This window comes from Rattus norvegicus, chromosome 3 (assembly GCF_021556685.1).
Source record: "Rattus norvegicus strain SHRSP/BbbUtx chromosome 3, alternate assembly SHRSP_T2T, whole genome shotgun sequence".
Classification (NCBI taxonomy): domain Eukaryota; kingdom Metazoa; phylum Chordata; class Mammalia; order Rodentia; family Muridae; genus Rattus; species Rattus norvegicus.
This window is the reverse complement of record NC_141536.1, coordinates 76,412,233-76,436,876: the sequence shown is the minus strand read 5'-3', so window position 1 is coordinate 76,436,876 and position 24,644 is coordinate 76,412,233. Positions and strand designations below refer to the sequence as shown.

At 52.8% G+C, this 24,644-nt stretch overlaps 2 protein-coding genes across 51 annotated transcripts in view; one reads left to right on the top strand and one right to left on the bottom strand.

Annotated features, from left to right (window-relative positions):
* The window catches only part of Madd (MAP-kinase activating death domain), a 44,271-nt gene extending 41,371 nt beyond the window's left edge, over window positions 1–2,900 (top strand). For all 50 annotated transcript variants that reach the window (XM_087654866.1, XM_087654886.1, XM_087654862.1 and 47 more), the window contains 2 exon segments: window positions 1,551–1,597; window positions 1,901–2,900. In XM_087654866.1, coding sequence (XP_087510992.1) covers window positions 1,551–1,597; window positions 1,901–2,005 — 152 coding nt within the window. In that variant the 3' untranslated portion in view covers window positions 2,006–2,900.
* Window positions 2,901–3,824: 924 nt separating this feature from the next.
* On the bottom strand, window positions 3,825–21,926 carry Mybpc3 (myosin binding protein C3). Its single transcript, NM_001106490.1, is given in 33 exon segments — window positions 3,825–4,107; window positions 4,209–4,246; window positions 4,430–4,616; window positions 4,895–5,031; window positions 5,116–5,275; window positions 5,455–5,594; window positions 5,778–5,973; window positions 6,128–6,216; window positions 7,305–7,472; window positions 7,558–7,692; window positions 8,560–8,748; window positions 8,827–8,931; window positions 9,356–9,515; window positions 11,200–11,280; window positions 11,582–11,721; window positions 14,014–14,043; window positions 14,162–14,268; window positions 14,767–14,932; window positions 15,255–15,421; window positions 15,507–15,612; window positions 15,690–15,814; window positions 16,219–16,351; window positions 17,221–17,384; window positions 17,584–17,595; window positions 18,361–18,414; window positions 18,497–18,526; window positions 18,683–18,731; window positions 19,113–19,230; window positions 19,526–19,674; window positions 19,761–19,868; window positions 19,949–20,065; window positions 20,624–20,890; window positions 21,872–21,926. Coding segments are annotated over 32 exon segments (3,825 nt in total). The 5' UTR covers window positions 21,897–21,926; the 3' UTR covers window positions 3,825–4,107; window positions 4,209–4,235.
* Between the last annotated feature and the right edge of the window lie 2,718 nt (window positions 21,927–24,644).

The window sequence follows — 24,644 nt, the reverse complement described above, 5'->3', positions numbered from 1 at the left end:
GTTTGGCCAGCCAGTGGTCAGAAAGTTCTGGGGCAGAGCAGACTGGTGGTCCTCAAGCTCTGTTGTCCATGTTGCCTACCACCACCTCTCTAGCAGCCCAACAAGGTTCCACCCAGCCTCCCTGGCACCACTCTGGGTTCCACCTGGCCTCTGTTCTAGAGGAGGGGGATGAGGCCTCACTGGCAGACTCAGCTGAGGCCAGAGAAGCCCCATGGGCCTCAGAGGCAGAAGGGCAGGTCTATCTGGAAGCTGGATCCCTCCCCCAAAACAGGCTTTAAGGAATGGTGTAGTGGGGCTCACCCTGGGGCTTTGAGTTCCTGCTGTGTTTGTGCTTCATTCTTTTGTGCCCCTCATCCGCTGCTATGAAAACCTTCGTTCTCCAGCAGGTAACGTGACTTCAGCTCGTGCTGCCTTTCTCCAGGCCCCAGCCTTGGGCCCTGCAGTGGGTGGTGGGCTCTTTTCATAACTAGTGGTCTCTCCTTCTCCCCACCCTCTTCCTTCCAACACCCCTCCCCCTTGTGCTGGCTCCCTGTTCTGAGTTCTCTCTTCACTGTGCTCCCTTCTCTCGTTTGCCGGAGAGAAACTTGGGGAACTCTTCCAATTCAGGAGAATGATCTGGGGCTTCTTGCTCTGTCTCTAATTAGTTTATTTCATGCTAACACTGGGTTCTGGATATTCTACCTCCCAGGGTCAGAAGAAGGTGTGACCAACTCTCCTTCTATCTTTTCTGCCCCCAGAGGGATGTCATGCCCTCCTCCCAGTCTCACGAGGCCACACTGGTGGCTGGACCTGGGAAACCCTACTCCTTCCTCTGGCCGGGGACAGACCCTGCATGGCTGGGATGGGTTGACTCCTAGTCTTGCATTCTGGGCTGTGGACATGTGTGTACTTGCCTGATGCTCCCCGTCACCTCCACCTGGGTGCTGTACTCGCCTTTCTCTCCTGATCAGTGTGTCTGCTCCAGAGCCCTCTGACGCTCTCCCTCACACAGGCAGGCCCAAGAGTCTCCTGCCTCACAGGAGTTGATGTCTCCTCCAAGTCTGATGTTGGGTTTAGTATTCTATTACTTCATACTACTTTGTGACCCTCTGTGTGGGGGTTGTGGGAGGAATGACAATTTCTCATGACTAGATTTGTGGGCTCTCGTGACAAGGATGAGTTCATGGGCATCTCAGCAAGGGAGGCACAGGCTAGAGACCACTCTCTTCCCTACTGCAACTCCTCAAAAACCCTGGAGAGTAGCTATGACCAGGCGGGAGAACGGCCAGCCCTTCTACCTTGGGGCACCTAAAGAAGCATGTAGATCCCAACCGTCAAGTAAGGAGCCACAGCAGACTTCCGATGTCTATTTGAGGAGTCTGCCTGGACAACCCAAGGAGTCTGCTGGACAGGCTGAGCTCTGTTCTGTCATAGCCTAAGCTACCCCAGCTGTTGTGAGAAGATACAGAGGGAAGGGGAGCCTGGCGCTGCCCACTGCCGCCTGGGGGAGTAGGCCACTGTCACTCTTAGTTTTGAGCTTTCTGTTTTGTCTCTTGCCCGTCCGGTTTTAGTTCCTGAAATTAAAGAAGTGGTGAGCCACAAGTACAAGACTCCAATGGTGAGTATGCGTCTCAGCCACAACAGACTGAAGCACACAGGGCTCCCTGGGAACCTTCCGACAAGAAGCGGGGACCCTCATGGGGGACTGGTCCAGATGCCAGTGGTTCAACTCAAGTTGAAATACACTTTCATCCTGGGGTACATGTGCTGACCCCCTCTCTCAAGAGAAAGGCTTCCAAAGACTCAGCCCAGAGGCCAGTGCTAGTGCTAGGGCAGGCCTTGTACCCTAGGCTGACCCTCCACCTATGAAGGGGCAGGAGTCTCAGTGTGGCTGATCCAACGGGTCTTCTGTCTCCTGCAGGCCCACGAGATCTGCTATTCTGTGTTGTGTCTCTTCTCGTATGTGGCCGCAGTTCGTAGCAGTGAAGAAGACCTCCGAACCCCACCTCGGCCTGTCTCTAGCTGATAGAGAGGGGTTACACAGCTGGGCCAGCCCAGGGGTCACCCCTCACCTCTTGCTGCTCCTAAGCGCTGAAGCTGCCTCGACTGAGACAGAGACTCTGTGTGTGTGTGTGTGTGTGTTCTCTGCAAGGTGTTCTCTGCAAGCTCCTTCCTGCGGTTGAGCTGGTTTCGTTTTATGTCTGAGTGTGTCCTTGTGTTCATCTGTCATGGGGCTAAGCTAGTCTCATTACCTTCTCTTCCTACAATAGCAGACTAGCCTACTGTCCCCTCAGGGCTCCAGAGAGTTTGTGTGTGTGTGTGCGTGTCTGTGGGGTCACTGTGAGCACTCTATTGCCTGTCCTTGCACTGTGGTCCCGTGTCCTTGTCCTTATCCCTTCCTGTTTATGGGTCTTCTCTCCATCCTCTGTGGTCTGGCACTGTGGGGCACCTGGGACAGTTCCAGTCTGGGAAGTGAGAGACACTTGGGGACAGCCTTCCTGGCTGAGGGCCCGGGAGGAGGAGGGAGGATTCAAAGGAAGCTCAGTAAGTGGCAACCTCTTTGCTTCCTCAGCTCCTAAATTGTGGCTGCAGCTCATGCTGCTGCCTGTCGCACCCGTGGGGGATCCTGAATGACTGCGTGTGCTGGGCTGGGATTTTTGCGGTGGTCCTCCTGGCCTGTGGCATGAGAGGACAGAGGAGTGAGGTGATGGTTTCCTAGACAGCACCAGCCGCTCTGCCTAAGAGCTGGAGCTAGGTGGGTCAGGGCGGGGCTGAGCCCAACACACATGCCTGTCTGCAGGCAGAGTCTCCTGGCTTCAGTGCTAAGGACTGGACAGGGGGAGAATGTAAATATTTCAGCTCCACATTATTTATAGAAAAATGTACAGCTGTGTGATGTGAAATAAATGTCCTGAACTCTGCTGGAGCTCCCTGACTTTCCTCTCAGCTCAGGCCCGAGGAAGGCCTAGCTCATCCACATCCAGCTTTGGCACACTGAGGCCCTGCTGTGGCCTCCTGCTTTCTGGGCTTCCTGGGGTGCCAGAAATGAACACCTACTACACTATGGCCTGGGATACTCTGGCCACTAGAGAGAGGAGGTGACTTGGGCATTCATACCTGAGCAGCTTGATAAAGAAGTCACAGTAAAACACAGACGCTGCTCTGTATCCCCTATACAGGTGTGGCCAGGTGTGTTGGGATATGACCTGGGCCTCCCAAGGGCCTGCGGGTCAGGGCTCTGTGCTCTTGGGGAAGTGAGTGTCTTATGTTGAATAAAGCACGAAGTAGTAACCCAGGTCCAACCTTCCTGGGCCATCTATGCCGTGGGAAACCCTGGCACTTGTGGGCAGAATACCCACCACACTGCCATGACACTCCTAAGAGTGTCAGACCTACCAGATTTGTAGACCTACCGGCCACCAGATTTGTAAGGAAATGTGGTCTCCAGGGAGGAAGTCAGAGAAGGTTGTGATTTCCTGTGTCTGAGCTAGATGGAGTCACTCTGTCTCACGAGATATGGTCATGAACTGTGGGTTCACAGGGTCTTAATGCCTAGTACAGTACAGGGCCCTACTGCCCTGCCCTGTACGGCACACATCTGGTGGTCCCTGGGTTACAGGAACAAGGCTCATGCCTGTGCCTACAGCGGAACACCTATGGCTCCAGTGTTCTTCATGTCCACTTTCCTAACCTGAACATAAGGGTGAAAGAGACTGATATCCTTTCTGATGCAACTAGTGTCTCACAAGCACAGAACCCTGATTTGGAGAATGCTGGGCCTGCCAAGATCAAGCAAATGCTGTATGCTTTCCCGTGCGGATGAACAGGAAACATCAACCCCCCATGACTGCACTCATCTTTTTTATTGCTCTTACACAATGAGCCACCATGAGGGCCTCTCCCCAGTCACCATTTCTGAGGCACGCACACTTTATGCTCCCAATGTTAACAGCACTCCTTGGGAGCTGTGACATCAGTTTCTGCAGAATCCACCAGACCTGCCCCGTAAAACTGCTGACCAGTCCTTCCAAGATGCACAGTTGCACACACATACACATGCAGCAGCAGAAAGATGTGCTCCTCCAACTCCCTCCTGGGCTTCTGGTACACTGGCTGGCATCCATTTACCTGTGACATAGGCTGCCTGGTGAATTAACTGAGGCTCCTTGTACCCCCATTTCCTGATAGCCACCCTAGGCCTTTGGCCTGAGGTGGTTTGGAATACATACCTAACCATCTCTGGGGAGCCATCCTGGTCACTGAGGAACTAAGAGGGAAGGAGATGAGCCATGTGATTTCCTAGCCTTCCAGAAGCCAAGATCCACTTACTATGCCAGGGCCAGTGATCTAGCAGCCAGAGGTCCTGCTTGAACCCGGACAGCATAGCCAAGCCCAGGGTCCCTGTCACTGCCCTGCTTTCTCCCAAGCCCTGGCCCAGAAGGCTCCTTACCTCGCACCTCCAGGCGGCACTCACACTGTGCCTCACCCTGCAAGTTGGTGGCTCTGCAGACATAGACACCCCCATCATAGGGACAGGGCTTCCTGATCTCCAGGGTCAATACTCCCTGCTTGCAGAACATGCGAAAACGAGCATCTTCTCCCAGGTCCAAGCCATTCTTGAACCAGGAAATCTTGGGCTAAACATCAAGTAAAAGGAGGAAGAGAAGGGCAGCATCTCGGGGGTCGGGGGAGACAGTGGGAATTCAGAGGGACTATTCTAGAAGTTCCCACTGGAGCACCAGACTCAACCCAAGGCTGGGAATGGACATAGAGCCAACAATAGGCCCTGTTCAGGGAAAAGACTGGAAGATATCCAGAGAAGAGGCACAGACAATATACAGGCTGGGGAGTTGACCATAAGGGAGCCTAGGAGACTAGCCCCCTGTCAGTCTAGCCCAGAACCTTGAGTCCCTACCTTAGGACTACCCCGGACAGCACAGCAGAGGATGGCATTGTAGCCTGCAATGATGGAGCGGTTTGTCAAGGGCTGGGTGAAGCTTGGGGCTTCAGAGAAGTCCAGGGCCTTGTATTTGGGTGGCTCATATGTGATGCCTGTTGGTGACAAGTCTTGGTCACCCAAGCTAGGCTTCCCCCTCCTTCCCCAGATCCCCCACAGTGTGATTGAGGGCACAGCACCTGGTCTCGGAATAAAGATGGGCTCCTTGGTGGCAGCAGCTCTGTCACTGGAGCCCACCATGTTATGGCTGAAGACCCGGAAGTAGTAGCCATTGCCAATGATAAGCTCTGATACCACACAGTGAGTCTGACGGTAATGTTCCAAAACAGTGAACCACTCCTAGAGGATGTGAAGGAAGGGAGGGCACTCTGAGGACCTCTGCCTTTCTTGGCTACCCCTTGTGCCTCTACCCCTACCGCAGAGGAAACCAGAACAATGGACTGGAGGTCAATGATAAGCACAGGGAAGGGCCGCTGGACCTAAGGAGGGTATATGGAGGCCCAGGACCCCAGGCTTACCATGGTCTTCTTGTCGGCTTTCTGTACAGTATAACCCCAGATCTCTGTATTGCCATCATCTTGGGGTGGCTTCCACTCCAGAGCCACACTGAAGCCCCAAGTCTCAACGACCCGGATATCCAGGGGAGGACTTGGCTTGTCTGCAGGAGACAGATCTGATTGGATCACTGAGCATCCTGATGCTGCCTGAGCAGAAGCAGGAGCATGCTAGTTTATAGATAGGAGCCCCTCCTTCTAACTACCCTCTGCAGGCTCTGAGGGGGGTTCCCAGACTCAAGGTCAGGAGACAGGGGCACTCAAAGGGAGGTCCCAGGGCCACATACCCACGATCTGCAGGACCAGCGTTGCCTTGTCCTCCATGTTCTCAATGCGAACTGTCACCTGGTAGGTGCCCGAGTGAGTGCGGTGGGCAGCTCGGATGAACAAGATTGTGTCTGTGGGGCTGTTGCGGATGCTCACCTCCTCGCCTGCCAGTGGCTGCCCCTCTTTTGTCCAGGTCACTTGAGGCCGGGGTTTGCCCTGGGGGGAGGATGACCAGCCCAACCCTGAGCGCCACTCTCCAGAGGGGCTGGCACTATACCAGCTACATGAGAACTGAGGCCTCGAGGTCTGCGGCCCCCAGGAGATCCTTCAACTGTGGTTTCATCTTCGGGCAGGGAAGGAATCAACCTACCTGGAAAGGGATGAGGAGGTTCACAGGCTCCCCAACTTTCTTCTGGATGGTCTGGCGCAGGTGTCTGGGCAGTTGGAGCCGTGGTCGCTCTGTGGGTAGAAAGGGGGCAGCTCAACCAGAGCCCTTCTGAAGCCCAACCTGAAGGATTCCACAGGTCTATTCTCTCTTGGGGCAGAGCCCAGAGCACTGTAGCTGAGAAAAAAAAAATCTGCCATGGGCCAGACTTTCCTAACTCACAGCAATTCCAATATGCTCAACACTAAAAGCTATATACTGAGCTTCCATATATTACTATCATTTTGGTGAGTGTGTGTACTTCACTTTTTAGATTTATTTGTGTGTGAGAGCATTTAGCCTGCATGAATATATGTGCACCATGTGTCACAGAGGTCGTGAAAAGGCAATGGGTCCCCTGGAACTGGAATTTAGAATGATTATGAACCACAAACGTGCGTTGGGCCTCTGCAAGAACAGCAAGTGCTCTTAACTGAGAACCCATCTTTCCAGCCCTGGTGTTATCTTTTGAGGAGGAGCTCATATAGCCCAGCCTGGCTACACATCCCTTGCCCTCCTGACAACATTGCAGGTGGATGCCACTGTGTTCAGCTTCGGCTCAAGAGGGTAAGGAAATTATTTGGAGCCACACATCTTGTAAGATGTAAGCAAAGACTGATTCCACACTTTCGGACCCTCAACCCAGTACCATTTCTATTTGTTGCTTCTTTCCAACCTAGAGAACCAATCCTTCTACCTTTGTTGAGGTAAAGAACAGAAGAAGCCAGGTATAAATGGCACACTCCCTGCCCTCGGGAGTTAGAGGCAGTCTGTAAGGTTGAGGCCAGTCTGGTCTATGTAGTTCCAGAACAGCCAGGACTACATAGAGAGACCCTGTCTCAATAACAACAAAGACCAACAGAAGAATGAGAACTGTATCCCAGATGGCCCTAAATGGGCCGGAGAAACCTCACTGTTCAGTTCTGAGGACAATATCTATGTGCTGGAGTCCCTGTTCCAGAACTAGGGGCTGATGGGAAAACAAAGAGGGCCCAAGGCCTGCCCCGCCCTGTCCCCGCCCCTGTCCCTGGCTACTGATGATGCCCATGCCCCGGCTCGTCTCGTCTCGTCTTGATTGGGCAAAGGTGGTCAGTAGCAGGCCTTTTAGCAGAGGGGCACTCACGCAGTATCTCCTGCACTGTTACAGGCTCCTTGGTGATGATAGGGCCCCCAGGACCTGCCACATTGTGTGCCCGCACTCGGAACAGCAGCCGTGCCCCAGTGGGTAGGTCCTTCACCAGCAGCGAAGTGCGCTCTGTCAACCCCTGCAGAGCAGTCACCCACTCGGAGCCTGGGTGCAGACATAAATAAGTCAAAATCACACCTTACCTTGCTATACTACCTTCTGAGGACTGCCCCAGGAGTGGAGTACTCACAGCCCTCCTGGCAATACTCCACACTGTATCCGTCCAGGCCACCTGCACCCACACGCTCTGGGGGCCGCCACTTGAGTGAGACTGTGGTGTCCGACACATCCTCCACAGTCAGGTGAGTTGGTTCACCAGGGGGCCCTGGACAGAGACAGGTAGAGAGGGTCTGAGTGAGCCTGTAAGGCAGGGAAGCTGCCATCCATGACCGGGACCTCAGTTGTCTGATGACCTTCAAAAAGGACTTCCTTCTGCTGGCTTCCAGATACCTCCAGGAGTGTTTGGTCTGCATTAAAAGTCATGTCTCTGGACTGACTTACAAACCAAGAGCTGGTACAAAACGGGGACTCACGAAGGATTCGGAAAGGGCTCACCTATTAGTGTAGGGAATGCTGGAAGTGTAAGAGAAAGCCAAACGCCAGAGTGAAGCATGGCAACTTCCTGCCAATGTAGGATTAGGTGAGTTGCACAGATCGAAAGTTAGTTCCTTAAAAAAGGGAAGGCTGGAGGGTGATGCCAAGACTTATCTGTGTTACAGACTTATTTCTCTTGTAGGGACTCGGGTCAGTTCCCAGCACCCACTTGGTGCTCACACACTCCTGTAACTCCAATTCCAGGGAATCTGATGTCCCCTTGTGGCCTCTGAGGGGGTGGCACATGCCTTTAATCCCAGCACTCAGGAGGCAGAGGAAAGTGGATCTTTGAGTCTGAGGTCAGCCTGGTCTACATAGAGAGTTCCAGGCCAGACAGGGCTACATAAATGAGATCCTGTCTCAAATCCCAGGGGGTTGTAACTAACGTTCATTAGGGGATCCATTCTACCAGCAAGGTGATCCTGAGGTCATTTAACTTGCCTGGCTTGAGTTTCCTCATCTGTAATGCAAGGCAGCTTTTCCCTGAGAGCACTAGAGACCATGCATGCAAAGGTCCAGTGCAGAGGCTGCCTGTCAGCTAAGAGGCTGCTACCCTCCACCCACTTGACCCCTGCATTCTGGGGATCTGGCAGTTCACCAATAGGCATGAAGGGCTGAGAGGCAGGGCTGGGCCTGGACATTCCCACAGCATTGACCGCGTAGACTCTCATCTCATAGGCTACACCCTCAATCATGCGCCTGGCTTCGTGGCTCAGCTCCCGCAGCAGATCGAAGTTGAGCCTCATCCACCTGTAGCTCTTTTTCTTCTTGCGCTCCAGGATGTATCCTGAGAGAGGAGATGAGAAGTCAGGTCTGTGCCCTGAGTGACAGCTGCCCTAGGCTGTCCCTGTGCCCTGGCACTCACCCAGGACCGGCTGCCCACCATCATAGGCAGGTGGTTCCCACTGCACAATGCAGGAGTCCTCGCCCACGTTGCTGATCTTAGGGGCTGCAGGAGCATCTGGCACATCTTGATGGGAAAGGAACCACCTTAGCTATGTCCAACTCAGAGTCCAACAACATCGCTCGTCCATCTCTTATCCCCCCCCCACCTGCAGAGTCAAAGCAATCTAGAACCGGATGGTGTTACATCCACCATCTCACCACTTGTCACTCCCCACTGGTCTTCACCTCTTGTCCAAGCTCCCATTGGCTACATCCACCCAGGCTTCCAGAACACAATGATTGTCCCATGCTCATTTCTCCCAGAGAACCGTCAGTGTCACACACAGTATTTTATACACACCCATCTCCTCACAGGACTCCTCTCAGGCAGTCCCAGTCAGAACCATGGCCTGCTCTAGAATGTCCCCACGAACACTGTTGAGTAACTGAATGAGGGAGTGAATGGACCCTCCCTGGTGTTGTCCTGTGCTCTTGGGCCGGGAGCTCACCAATGACCTTGACTGTGAGGTTGACCTGGTCCTCGCCCACGGGGTTCTTTACTGTGACAGTGTAGACACCCTCATCTTCCTTCTCCGCCCCTTCGACCGTGAAGACGCTTCGGTCTTTGGTGGTCTCCACACGGACACGGCCCTCCGTCTCACACAACAGCTGAAAGGGAGAGAGAGTTGGGGACAAGGCTCATCTGAGTCTATACAGTAGCCATCAACCCTTCACTGAGAGGGCAGTTCAGTTCAGGGTCTGTGGGAAGTGAGGTGCAGGGCACAGCCTGAGTGGAACTGTACCTCTGTAAGTGACTAGTTCAAAATTTTTCACTGTGACACCATAGACAAGACACAGGCAAAGGGCTCAGACTCTAGTTTTGTCAATGGAACTTCGCCTCTGTGTGTGTTAGATTCCTATCTGTCCCATGGGAAGAATGTGACTCCCACAAAGCTGCAGAAATGTTACAGGTATTCAGTCCCTCAGAAGAGCCAGTAGTGACAGAGGAGAAAGCAGAACTGGGCCACGCCAGGCAGCTGCGCTTGCTGCGGAGGCCAGGGAACCCAAGTGCACATAGCCAAGGCCAGCTCCAGAGGCACACAATCTAAAATCAGCGCGGAGGTGTTCTCCCTGCTGGCTAGCTTTCAGAGAGGTGCTACACAGGCTGTTGGAGATGAAAGCTTTCAGTGGTCTTCCCCAGCACTGGACCCTGCATGCCGAGATGCCGACCTGCCAAGCACGGGTCCGTGGGTGCACTGGCCCAGGTGTTAGGGGGTAAGTGCTGCTCTCCGTTAGGATCTGAGGCCTGTCTCACAGGGGAACGCCATGCCTGCTACTGTAATCCTGTTCCAAAGCCCAGGGCTGAGAAGGTCACAGGCCCCGGAGTTAAACCTGCCACTATTGTTTTGCTAAATGGTCATGTTGTCAAACTGCTTTCCAAATGGTTGCCTACCCCATAGACCTGGCTGGTCTCAACCTGAATCAAGAAACTTCCTTTTGGGCAGCAAGCAGTCAAGAGAGCGATGTGTGGAAGTCAGTGCTGAGAGTAGGAGACGGAATGTCCAGCCCTAAGTGACAAATCTCTATGGAGCCCTCTGTCTCCTCCCCAAAGGCTCAGGAAACATTTTGGCATATGAGACACAAAGGATGGGGAGGAGTGTGGAGAAATGCCGTCTCTGGCCTTGGTGCAGCCATAGCGACTCAGCAGCTGTGCTTGCCCACACTTGACGAAGCCAGCCAGGCATCAGAGGTAACCAAGGAAGTGCCCTCCGGGCTCCACCCTGACGGTTGGCCGAGCATAACTGCGGGGGGCGGTGGGGGGGGAAGGCTGCTCATGCTCCAGCGGGTGGTCCCATGCTTGTGCACACATTTTCAGCCATAATCGAACTTAGTGAGTTAGAGAAAACAAAACAAAACAAAACACCAAGCAGCCCTGAGGCAGAGGCAGGTGGATGTCTGAGTTTTAAGGCCAGTCTGGTCTACACAGGGAATATTCCAGGTCAGCCAGGACTGCATAGTCTAGAAAAGGAAAGGAGTTGGGAGGGGGGATATTGGGAGTAGGAGGGAGGAAATGGTGGGTGTGCTCATATCTCATGGTATATCCGAATTCAATTCTCAAGAATAAAAAAATATGAATAAAAAGAAGGGGTGGGGAGAGATGAGGCAGGGATCGAGGAACCATGACTTAATTCCAGTGACTTCCTAGCAAAGTCAAGGATACCAACACCTTGGCAAGGGCCTTGTCAGTTCCCTCCCTCTGCACCATGAGAGAGCCCGTCAGGTCTTTCTGTAGGGTGGGTAGGGCATGTATAGAGTGAGAACCACACGGGGCGTGACCGGACTTCAATCTTACCTTCTTATCAAACACCCACTCCTCATCAGCACCTGCATCTTCTGGGGCACCAGGGGGTGGCCCAGCTGAGGCCTTCTTCCCCTGAGAACAGAATGGACTGGGATTAGGGTTAGGGGTGTTGAGCCAGCTTTCTGGGGTGCTGAGTCAGCTTTCTGGGGTGCTGAGTCAGCTTTCTGGGGTGCTGAGTCAGCTTTCCTTCCACTCCCTAAGTGCTTTCCAACATGGTGTCTTCTGGCCAGTAGGGAACCTCATGTTCCCAGTGAATGGAGCTGACCCCTTCAGGTTAGTGTGGGGTAGGGTATGAAGCAAAGGTTAACACTCATCTGGTCCCACCCACCCATTGTACAGATAGGGAAACTGAGGAGAAGAAGAACTACAGTACCTGTGTTATAGTCTTTTGCCAGATTACAGTGGGAGCAGGGTCCCCAGAAATAGGGACATCCAGGCGTAACTTGTTCCCAGCAACAACCACAATGGTGTCTGGTGTGCTGCCAGGACAGTCCAAGTGGATCTTGGGAGGTTCTGTATGGAGGAGTACAGTTCAGAGAAAAGGGAGGGGTATGGGCCCACAAATGTGGCAGAGGAGGTACAGAGGTCGCTTGGTGGGTGCTGGGAGCTCATGTCCCTGATGATTTGTTTTTATCAATTTCATCTAAGTATAATTTATATACAATAAAAGCTACAAGTTTCAGCAGAGTGTCCTGCGGGATTTTCTTGGGTCTCAGCCGGGCGTGGTGATACAAGCCTTTAGTCCCAGCACTCAGGCCAGTGGACCTCTGTGAGCTATGATAGCCTGGTCTAGTGAGTGTTCTCCAGGACAGGCAGAACTAGATAGAGGGACCCTGTCTCCAAAAGCAAAAGCAGAAAGCAAAACAAAAGACAAGGTCTCTCAAGTTTAGCCCAGGCTAACCTCAAACTCTAGATCTTCCTGACTCCACCTCCCATGAACTAGGCAGGGCCTAAGGGAAGGCTTGAAGAACAAACTGCTCCTTCCCGTGGTACCGCCATTATGATCACTACAAGTGCCCTTAGGCCTGACAGTCTTGTGTGTGCACACATGGCAGGTGGGTGAGGCATGCCATACATACAGTGTGCACATGGCCAGAGGACAACGTCATGGAGTCGGCTTCCTCCTTTCCTCCTTCCACCCTCATGTGACCCCAGGAGATTGAACTCAGGTCCCAGGCTTGTGTGACAAGTGCCATTTCCTCTCTAAGCTTTGTCACTTGCCCAGACTTGAGATTCTTAATAAATGTATACACCTGTGTGACTACCAACCCAAACAGGATCTAGAACCTTCCATAGTGCCCAGTTCTTTGAGAAGAACTCTGGTCACCAAGTATCACATCTCACCCACCATGTCTGGGGGAGTACCAGATATCCTACTAGAGGAAAAGGGGGCACACAAGTTAGGAAAGCTTGCGTTAGACAGGTATGAGGAAGTCATTACCACAAGATTTTGGGGGCCATTAACACAACAACCCACCTTCTGGGGCACCAGGTGATTGGTGTTCAGTACTTCTAAACATGAGAACTTCCTCACATGGTTGATAATGTAGAGTGAGCCCACTTTGGATAGCACTGAGCTGGAGAAAACCCTAGCTTGAGTTAGTCTGCTAAGGTTAGGATTCTAAAATGCCTGATTAAATCCTAGTGTTAATGGAGAAAAGGTGCTGGCAGTGGTGGTTCACACCTTTGACCCCTGCACTTGGGAGGCAGAGGCAGGCAGATCTCCTAGTTCAAAGTTCAAAGCAGAGAGAGAGGGGGAGAGAGAGAGAGAGAGAGACAGAGAGAGAGAGAGAGAGAGAGAGAGAGAGAGAGAGAGAGAGGGAGGAGGAGGAAGAGGAAGAGGTGGAGGAAGAGTAGAGGAGAGCGCAGAGAGGAGAGAGATATGCTAACATCTCACAATGGAGACACCATCCCTGTGAGGAACACAGTCACCTTTCATTTTAGACCTGAATAAATCAGGGTCAGAAGAGATGGCTCGGCTGGCAAAGTTAGACTTGAGTCTGATGCCCAGAACCCACATAGAAAAGCCAGATGTGCATATATAATCCCAGCACTGGAGGGATGGAGACAGGTAGGTCCCTGGGGCCCACTCAGTGGCCACCTAATCTCACCTAATGAATGAGTCCCAAGTCCCAGTGAGAACCCCACAGACTGGACAGTGTCTGAGGAATATCAAGGATGACTCTGGGCCTCACACAAGTGTGCACGTGCATTAACTTACCTGTACAAACACAAAGAATTCAAGGCCAGCGAGTTTATAACTGAGCCTATGGTCATGGGTGGTGGAGCTGGACTGTGCTGGTCAGATTTATGTCAACTCGACACAAACTCTAGTCACTGGAGAGGAGGAATCCTCTACCTAGAGAATGCCTCCCTAAGTTCAGGCTGTGGGCTAGTCAGGTAATGATAGGGAGAGCCCAACACACTCCTGGAATTGTGGTCCTACATTCTATAAGAAACAGGCTGTGCAAGTCACGAGGAGCAAGCCAGTAAGCAGCACTCCTCCACGGCCTCTGCATCAGCTCCTGCCTCCAGGTTCCTGCCCTACTTGAGTTCCTGTCCTGACTTCCTTCAGTGATGGACCACAATATGGAAGTGTAAGCCAAATAAACCCTTTCCTCCTCAACTCACTCTTTAGTCAGTGTTTCATGACAACCACAGAAGTCCTAACTAAGACATGGGTCTAAGGTCCTATTCCCAGACATTTGCCATCTCTGTGTCTGCAGTGGAAGGGAATCGGGGTTGGGATGGGACATGGGGGGTAAGAGAAAAGGCTGAGGGGCACAAATGGGTCCCACAACTCACCCTGCCTAGGCACAAAGTCAATCTTGACCTCTGAAAGAGAAGAAAAGCAATGAACACTAAGGACCAAGCCATAGGGCATCCTGACCAGGTCCCCCAAACACACACACGCACGCACGCACGCACGCACACACACACGCAGCTAGCTCACCCATGAAGTGGAGCTTGGCAGACAGGTTGCAGGCAAACCCTTCAGGCACAAAACTGTAGTCAGCCTCATCGGCAGGTGTGACATCGTCAATGGTCAGTTTGTGGACCCTGAAGGGCAGTGGTAACTCAGCTCACAAGCCTGGCCTCTCTATGTACCCCCAATCTCAGGGGACTGTGCCTTACCCTAGCTCCTTAGCATTCTGATATTTTAAAATGTGGCTTCTTTATCTAGTTTTGTGTTTTCCAGCTCCCTCGTGTGTTTTCTGAGGTCAGCAGTGCAGACATGATGTCTGCGCAGGGGCAACCCCACGATGGGGCCCTTGGAGACAGGCAAACACTGACCTGGGTAATCTCTGAACTGGAGCCCAGCATGGCCCCCAGAGGCTCTGGGATGAGCCGATACAACCTCCTCAGTGACCTACCGCCACTGGTCACAGTCTGGGGAATGGCAGGGCACCCCACCCTGAGTGTCTCCCAAACTCTTTGCCTTCTGTCTTAGGTGACTTTCCCATGCGATTCCTCTGTAACTTTCTCTTCCTCTCCTTTTCTCTCTTCCCATCACGAGTCGTCTGGCCTCCCTCCTTTACCTGCCTCTCTTTCACTCACCGGCCTATATGGGACACCTTTATGCGGTTGTCCGGCACCAGTTCCTTCCCGTTCTTCAGCCACACGCCACGCACGTTCTCATCTGAAACCTCACACTTAAACACAGCCTGGTCCTTCGCTCCCACCGCCAGGTCCGCGATGCTTTGGTAGACCTCCAGCTTCTTCTCTGGGGGACGGGCAGAGCCTGTGAGCTCGGGAATGTGAGTGTAGTGTGGACCTCTGTGAGGACAGGTGGGCTGGCAGGCAATGGTATGCCGGCCTCCAGTTAGGTGTGTGCAGTTGTGTGGTACACAACTGTGTCTTGATCTTATAGTTGTACAAGGAAACTCAGGTTCAGGGGGTGACATTGACCAGGCTCACCTGATCCCCTGTGCAGGGCACACTTCAGCACACCCAACTTACAGAGAGGAAGACGAGGTCAGGGTATCAAAGGCTAGCCCAAAGCCTGCTCCTTCCATGCCAGCCAGGGTGGGGCTAGGGGCCCTCACCTTGCACAATGAGCTCAGCCAGTGCTTGGCCCCCACTTGTGCGAACTGCATAGTGTCCTGCGTCCTCCAGGGTCGCTTCGTTGATGATCAAGTGGTGCTTCCGTCCATCTTTCTTGAACCGGTATTTGAAGGTCTCCTCCCGAGTCAGCTCAACCCCATCCTTCAGCCTGGCCAGACATGGGACAACGTGTCCTCTGGGCAGATGTCCCCACCCTCTAGCCCACCTCACACCCCCCACACCCCTGCACTCACCATTTGACTTGGGCCCCTTCTTCTGAGACCTCACACTCAAACTCCACCCGCTGACCCACCATCACTAGCTGGTCTTCCAGGGACCGAGTGATCAGCACCGGGGGTTCTGTCCAGGGAGGAACCACATGAGGGCTGGTCCCTGTGGCTTCTTTTCCTTCCAGGGTCCCCTGGTCCCCAGCCCACCTTTGACAAAGAGCTCTGTGCTGCATTTCTCACCCCCCACCACACACTGGTAGGCTGCATCGTCAGCCAGTGAGCACTGGCTGATGGTCAGGGTACGCTTGGCACCGATGGACTCAAAGATGTACCTGGGTAGAACACAGCAGCATATCAGGAGGGCCCCCGATGCCCCTCCTGGGCTTGGTGCCCTTCACAACCCCATGCCTGCCTCAAGCTGTCAAGGAGGAGACTTACTTGCTATGAAACAGAAGAAGCCATTGCAGTGTTCCACATAGAAGGAAATATGTATATATAATATATATATATATATATATATATATATATATATATATATAGAGAGAGAGAGAGAGAGAGAGAGAGAGATGGGTTAGGTCAAATGGCCTGGAATTAGATACCAAAGATGGGGAGGAAATAGGGGAAAGATACAAACGGGACTGGGAGCCAGAGTCAGAGAGATCTCACAGAAAAATACAAGGCAGTGCGGTTCTCCCCTAACCCCAGGACCCAGGACCCTGCCCCACCTCCACCACACCTGCCACTCATCTGGATCTCCTGTCCATTCTTAAGCCACTTGACTTCGGCGTCTGGATCAGCCAGTTCCACAGTAAGCCGGATCTTGTGGCCCTTGTTTACCTGGTAGGCAGGCTCCAGCTTCTTCTGAAAGGCTGAACCCCATGACTCAGCCCAGCCACCCCCAATGCCCACACCACCCCCCATCACAGCCACTGCAGCTACGGCAGGCTTACACCCTCCTCCCCCTGCTGCATATCCCCGACACATCCTCTGGGTTTCCATAATGACCCTGTCTCCTCATCTCTGTTCTGTGACTGTCTGTCTGTCCGTCCATCCGTCTGTCTCTGCTTTGTCTTCCTTGAGGTTCTTCCTAACTGCTCACTCAGCTCGTGGGCAGGGTTAGAGGCATCCAGCAAGATAGATGAGAACTAGGACTGTATAACACATGCCCTTCACTTCCTCCTGCTAATGCCACACCTCACCGTAGCATCCCTGCCAGCTTCCCCTCCCTTAGCGCTGTATTGCCCAGTTCTCAAGGCCATTGTCATGGGTCTCATGTTGTAGAGATAGAAAAGGCTTAGGTGAGTGGCCTAAGGCCACAAATCCCACTAATCTGTGGTATGGACGAGTCTAGAGCCCAGGCCCACGTCACAACCATGCGTCCCCTTGCAGCCATGTTGGTAAAAACAGTTCTGCAGCTGGAGGACTGTGCAGAAGCCCACAGATACTCAGGCTGGGCCTGGAGACAGCCATGGGGCTGTGAGTTTCATGTCTCTGTGCCTCTGTCTCCTCACTTGTGAAAGTGAACTGCCTACTCCGTTTGGCAGTGCTGCTGGGAGAATTAAACAGGGTGATTATGGAAAACACGCACTGCCTGGCTGAACTGTCAACTGTTCCCTTTACTACTCCTTGTCTGGCCCTCTGCCCATACTACAGGTTTTTCTATGGTGCTTTCCAGCCCGGCTCCATTGTTGGGAGCTAGCTGGTGCCATCTCCTTTCCCATGTCTGGGAAGGGCTAACCTGTGCTCTTCTTTTCATCGTGCTTCATGCCCTTGAGCCTCTTCAGCATGCCTCGCAGGTCTGTGACTCCGTGCTGGAAGGCGATGCGCTCATATTCTGACGGTGGCGCCTGTCTCAGGATCTCCCACACATCTTCTTCAGCGGGTGCTTCTAGCTTTGAGTCCCTGTGTCCCACAGCCCACTGGGAAGCTCAAGGCAACCCCTCCTTGACCCTTCCTGGGGTGGGAGGTTCCTGGACACATGAGGCCCTGCCTTTGTCCCCTCCCCTGTCCTCCCTCCCAGTCTAGGAGTCTTGGGGGTTGAACTAGGGAGGGTTCTGGGCTGAGGGCGCAGAGGAGGGCTCTGAGATTGTAGGGTACTCACCTCCGGAAACTGCTGCTCCAGACGAGGAAAGAAGGACAGGGACACATTAGAAGTCTGGACACCGCCCTGCCAAGACTGGGACCTACCCAGAGCCTTCATTGCTCCCTCTTTCCCATACAGTGCCCCTACTTTTCAGGGCAATCATTTCATTCTTCTTCTTTTTTTTTTTTTTTCTTTTTTTCGGAGCTGGGGACCGAACCCAGGGCCTTGCGCTTCCTAGGTAAGCGCTCTACCACTGAGCTAAATCCCCAGCCCCCATTTCATTCTTCTTAATACCAGACAGAGTATCCAGGCCACTCCAAGCCTCAAGAATGTCACTCTGGAGTTTCACCAAAACCCAGCAGAAAGGGCTCACATTCCCAAAGCTAACATCCTCTTGCAAGACCCAGAGCCTCCCAACCCATTCCTTACTCTCTGGGCAGGAGCAGGAGCAGCAGCAGCAGCCATGAAGGGCAGATGGGAAGAAAGGGGAAGAAAGGACAGAAAAAAAAGTCAGGTGCTGGGCTAGGTCCTTATTGCTACAACTTTGGGGACCCTCTTCCTATTTCTTATAGCCCTCAGAATCTATGGAAATGATCTATTATAGATTCAATATGGGGTCTTCAGGGGTACACTGAGGATGTTATTAAGACATAACTCCTGTCCACACTGGGGTCATCCCACTTGGTAAGGAAGTCAACTCAGAGAGGTGCCTTATTTTGTTCAGGGTCACACAGCTTGGAAACCCCAATGCTGTGTCTTACTCCCTGCCCTGGAAAATGTGATCCAGGGACTCACCTCTTCTTCAGCAGGGAGCTAAAGTCCAGAGTCCCAGCATCTTCATGGCTGTCACTGTGGAGAGAGACCCCCATGAGGCTTCACTGAAGAGCTAGCGGGGCTTAGGGGATGGGGCGGAGGGAGGACAGAAGAGTACCTGGTTCTCCGACCCGTTCCAGCCAGGCTCCTGTGGAATTAGACAGCCTCCTCAAGGACCCAGGAGTTCACCTTTGCCCCTCAGACTTCAGCTTGGACCCCCCACCGTGTGTCTATCTAAAACTTAAAGGGGCCTCAGCCCCTGACACTGGCCTCCCCCTATTCCTGAGGAAAGAGAGCCACTCACGTGCGTCGGAAAGCTGATCTGAGGTCCAGGTCTCCAGAACCAATGGCCTCTGTGTACAAAGAGAGTGACGTGATGGGGGTGACCTCAGGGGGTGGGGGCACAAGATTCCATCTTCTCAGCTTTTTCCAGGGTTCATGTTTAGAGAGGTGGGGCAGTTTCTCACCCTCATCTCTACAGTGGGCTGCCTCCCACTCACCTCCCTGTTCACATCCAAACTGTGTCAGGCTGGGATGACTGATACCGGCATCCCACCCTCGACTTGCTCCCACGCTTGCTCCTGAACTCATGGATTTCTTTCACACCTCAGGTGATCAGCACTGGCATCTGGCCACAGCTAGTCACCCTCTTTAGTTGTGAGACAGAGACAAGCCCAAGAGACCAGGACCCATGAAGACCACAAGAACTGATGAGATCCCAGGGCCTCTCTCACCGTGTACAGTGAGGTTGAAGTTGCAGCTGTCAAATTTGTCCTTGGTAGACACCTCACAGCGGTAGCCCCCAGCAGAAGTGGCCTGCGCATCTGTGATGTGCAACTCAAACAAGTAGACCTGTGGGCAGGGGATGGAGGAAGTCTGGGCAAGGAGAGGCCCTGCCCACCTCACCTCTCAGGGCTAACACATACAGAGCCTTTGTATAACTCACAGAAAGGATCCACCTTTCAAGACCCTTGATGGGCTCTTGCTGGCGCATGGCCACGATAAAATTCCAAGCAGATGGCTACACGTAGGAGCTGTTTTGTGCAGTGTGCGGCTGGTGTGGCTGACCATTGCAGCTCTGCCCTGCTTCCCAGTCTTCTAGCCTCCCTACATCCTGTACTCCATAGTTCCGTGCCCTGTGTCCCACCTTGCTGGCTCTGTCGTAGCTGTCGTGCAGCTGCAGGTGCTGGCCCACCTTGCTGCTCAGGTCCACCCACTTGCCCTTAAACCACTTGACTACAGGCGGTTTCAGGAGGCTGGCTCCCGCCACTCGGGCTGAGAAGACGATGCTGCCGCCTGCAAGAGAAAAGTGACTTCTCTGACCTTGTTGCCCTGGGGCTTCCTTCCCCGTCCCAAGTATGAGCACAGAAGCTCCCACTTACCCACGGTCACCTCGCCATCCTGTGGCCGCATCAGAAAGAGGCCAATAGGGTCGTCAGGGGCTCCCTGACTCCCTGCGACTGAGCCATCCTGGGTTACCGAGACTGACCCTAAGAAAGAAGGCTTTTGAGGTCTGTCCTGGGATATTCCCCACCCACTGGCCTGTCCCTCATTGTCCAGTCCCCTTTACCTTCAGGACTTGAGACATTTCCTTCCAACTGAGTGGCTAGAGCAGGAACTTCTTTGGGAGTTTCTGGAGCTTCCATAGAGGTTGGAGCAACTGCAGACTCTGCCTTCTCTGGAGGGGCTTAGGTGGGGTCATGGAACGGTTTCTAATCAGAGCCCCCCTCTCGGACATCAGACCTATGTCCCACCTAAAATGCATTCCACTTGTGCCCCAGACTCCTTCAGGCACTGGTCTCACTCCAAGAAGAGGAGCTAGCCTGCTGCTCCTCCAACCTTCACAGTCCACCTGTCCCATGTCCAGATTTCTGCTCTGAACAGCCCTGCGATCCATCTGCTGTCCCTTTCCAGGCTTTGGCCTTGACCCAGCACCCCCAGCACCACCAAGCTCCTCACCAACACATACAGCTAGCCAAGTCCTTGTCTGGGTGTGGCCAGACTCCGGGTCTGCTATGGGAGAGGGCCCTTCCTAGAACACCGCTCATGGTTTCCCACCCCCACAATGCAGAAAGAGCTGCAGCCACAACTAATGCTTAGAGAGATCTTGGTGCAGAAGAGGGGAACAGGCATTTCTGGTTTACAGCACTGCCAGGGCAAAGGCCAGTGCCCAGAGTCCATTCCCTGTTCAGGGCTATGACTGAAGATCAGGTTGGGCCCTGAGGAGAGGTCAGCAAGCCCTTACCTGGCTCTGTGACCTTAAGGTCAAACTTGACCTTTGAGGAGCCTGCGATGACCGCATAGGAACCCTGATCGTCAGGGCCCACATCCCGCACTGTCAGTGTGTGTCGTTTGCCCTCTGCTGCCAAACCATACTTGTCATTGGCAGCGATATCACTGCCATCCCGCTGCCACCGCACCTTCAGGCCTGACCGCTCCGTCTCAGCCTCGAACACAGCAGCACTGCCTGCGGTCACCTCCACTGACCTGGGCTTCTTGGTGAAGGCTGACACTGAAGAGTCAGATGGAAATTGCAGGAGCCAGGCTCCCTGGTACCTGACCCCTGACACCCTCCTTCAAGAAGACTGTGGTAAGCACACTCCAAGCCTCTTGTTTAATGCTCCAGGAGTTCTATGGGGTAGGTGCAACCATATTTATTTCTCAGGTGAGGGAGAGGTTAAGTGACAGATGATAGAGCTCAGGCTGTTGTCCCTACCACCCCACAAGATGTTCCTACCCTCCTGACTAGGAACATCAGCGATGGGCCCAGCCTCCTCTCCCATTGTGGGACCCTTGGCAAGGGCCCCAGCTGCCTACTTGGAATATAGCTAAATTTGTCCTCTGAGGGCTTCACACTAAGAATGAGCAATTGAGATAACACTAGCCTGGGAGCAGCAGGGGGGCTGGAGGTAGGGCCTGGGGACTGGATCCCTGCCCCCATGATCTCTGCAAGGGTATGGGCCTGGTTCAGGCCTTTGGTTGCAGGTTCTCTGTCCTTCGTTTGCCTGTTCTAGTCAAGAGAAGAGAGGCTCTGTCACCCCATATCTGGAGTCAGGCATGATGTGAGGACCCTAGGGGTTCCGGCTCATGTGGCAGACACTCAGAGCTGGAACGGATCACTACCCCCACATACTCAGTACATTCAGAAACTGAGACCAGAAGGTGCTCAGGGACTCAGTGGACTGCCTCCACTGCAACCTACGTGGAACTTCTGGAATTTGACTGAAAAAGAAAGCATAGGTCCGAATAGAATGACCCTGGATTCTTCCTAACTTAGAAAAGTCATCTCTCAGTGGCCCTGACACTGAATTTAATCCTCGACCTCTTTAGAGGGTTGGGAAAAGAAGCAGAGAATCAGACACAGCCCAAAGAGGACCGCTGTCCTGTCCCTTCCTGGAACCCACAGGCCTCATCCTATGCCAGTACCTAACCTACCCGCAAGCCATGCACACCACTGCCCCAGGTCCAGACCCAACCCCTTCTGTGGAGCTACCTGGTCTCTTCCCTGGCTCAGGCATCTTGAGAACAGTCACACGGCGCACCAAGCAGGCCACCCACGGAGGGACTGAACAGTGTCCCGTGTTCTCACTATTTATGAGGACTACCCCCTCCCCAGCCCTGCTTATCAGCCTCCTGCTAGCCACCTGCTAAATATAGACAAATTCCATCCAGCTGAGGTATCTTCATGGAGAAGATAGGGCCACTTGGTCCTCCGGCTTCTCCTCCCCCACTTCCAGCAGGACTGAATAACTTCTGCCCTTCCAATCCTCCGTGGACCTCAGAGGTAGGCCGACCTTTGTGTATCCACCCAGCGGAAAACTATACTGTCGAGGGGCTCTTGGCCTGTGACACCCACAGCTAAAGGGTCAAGGGCACATGCGCTGGGGGCGAAGGTGTCCAGGGCTATCTAGCTGCTATTGTTCTTTTGATCGGCAGAGCTTTGGCACACGTTACTGCACCATGAGGGGCAGGGGCTGGCCTTGGACCATGGAATCCTGGGTGGGCTTGGTCTAGGCTTGGGCAGGGAGGGAATAATGCTGGGAGTTACTGTCCCACCAAGGGACGCACTAGGCAAGCCTGCAGATGAGGGAATGGGGGTGAATCTCTAAATGTACTCCAAAGTGGAGGACAGGAGCAGAGAGAGCTCTTACTGAAGTCACGAGGATGAACCGAAGATAAATGGGGAGGATCCTGAATCCCTCAGCCCCCACCCCACCCCACTGTTCTTGTTCTGTGACTGGACCCTCCTGATACTCTTCATGCGTCAGGTTCATCCACTGTTAGGGGGGAAAAAGAAATGATGGGAATCCCCATCAAGCCACACTAGTAGAATAGATAGCCTATCACCAGAAGGGAGGAAGCCCATATATAAGCATCTTCCATTCAATAGGAACTTATCAGCCACGATTTCCACCCAATTTTAGTTACTTTAAAGTCACATCACCTGCTCCTAAGTCGTGTGTGTGTGTGTGTGTGTGTGTGTGTGTGTGGTGTGAGTCTGTGTATATGTGTGTGTGGTGTGTGTGAGTGTGTGTGTGTGTATTTGTGTGTGGTGCATGTGTGTGTGTTTGAGAGTGGTGTGTGTGTGTATTTGTGTGTGTGGTGCGTGTTTGAGAGTGTGGTGTGTGTGTGTGTGTGTGGTGTGTGAGTCTGAGTGTGTATATGTGTGTGTGGTGTGTGCGTGTGAGTGTGTGTGTATTTGTGTGTGTGGTTCGTGTGTGTGTGTGTTTGAGAGTGGTGTGTGTGTGTGTGTGTGTGTGTGTGTGTGTGTGTGTGTGTGTGCTGAAGCTATTACTAGTAATCCGGGTTGATCTCAAACTTATGACAATCCTCCTGCCCCGACCTAAGGGCTGCTCTTCCAGGTATGCACCACATACTTATCTCTGAGTCTTTCAGAGAACTGGTGTGGGATGGCTCAGTGGTTAAAAGCCCTTGTTCTTGCAGAAAACTCAGGTTCCGTTCCAAGCACCCACATGGTTCCAACCATCTGTAACTCCAGCTCCAGGGGACCTGACACCCCTCTTCTAAACTGCAGGCACACACATGGCACACATACATACATGTGGGCAAAATATTTTTTCTTTAATGTTTAAAGAACTGGGGCTTGAGAGTCACTAAAAAACTAACCAACCAACCAACCAAACAAACAAACAAACAAACGGCTCAAGTTGCTAAAGGTGTGTGTTGCTAAGCCTGATGACCTGAGTTCAACTCCTGGGGGATCCATTGGTGGAAGGAGAGAACTGACTCCTACAAGTTTTCTTCTGACCTCCACATATATGCCATGACATGTGTGCACATACATACATACAAAATAAATGAATTAAAATGTAATTAAAATACTTAAGAAAAAAAAAGACTGTGGCTCTACCACAGAGCTATCAGCAGCTCATATCCACAGGCTTCTCTTGAGACTCGGCAATCTGACTAGGGAACATCAGCGTGGCCAGGAGGTGTGCAGGGATCTTTCCCGACAGTGACATCCCTAGGGTTTGTGTTTCCTGAGATGTGCAGACATTGGGAAATGCCCTCACTCCCTGACTGCCATCACCTGCCTACATTCTGTCTACATCACCTAAATGAAACAAGATGTTTACAGATGTCCCTTGCCTGCAGTTCCTGGGAGCAAAGTGCTTTGAAGGGAAGGCCGTGCCTATGGAGTCTCCATTAAGAATGCTTTGCGTCGGGGCTGGGGATTTAGCTCAGTGGTAGAGCGCTTACCTAGGAAGCGCAAGGCCCTGGGTTCGGTCCCCAGCTCCGAAAAAAAAGAACCAAAAAAAAAAAAAAAAAAGAAAAAGAATGCTTTGCGTCCATGCTAGAAAGATTGCAGCTGGTAAAGGCTAGGCTCACAATCAAATCATCCAGAATCATGCTGGGTGGCACCAGGAGCATTGGACTTCACTCCTGCAGAAGCATTTCCTCTTTCAGATAAGTGGAGCTTCTACCCTGCCTGATGTGATGGACAGTCCTAGAGAGCATCCAGCGGTGCGACATTGAAACAATTATTTAACTACTATGAGCCTCAGTTTCCCATTCTGTAAAGCTGGGAGCTGTTAGGCTCGTCATCTCAAAGTCGACAGATGCTAAGTGACCAGAACACCTGTGCTATTTGCTGTGGTCATCACCACCATCACTGTGTGTCGCACTCAGAAGATTATGAGTTCAAGCTTCACTGAGACGTAAACCCTTCCTGGTGCTGAGGGCCTTTCATTATGATCCCCGATCCCTGATAACAACCCAGGACTTGTTTTACTAGAAATAAGTGC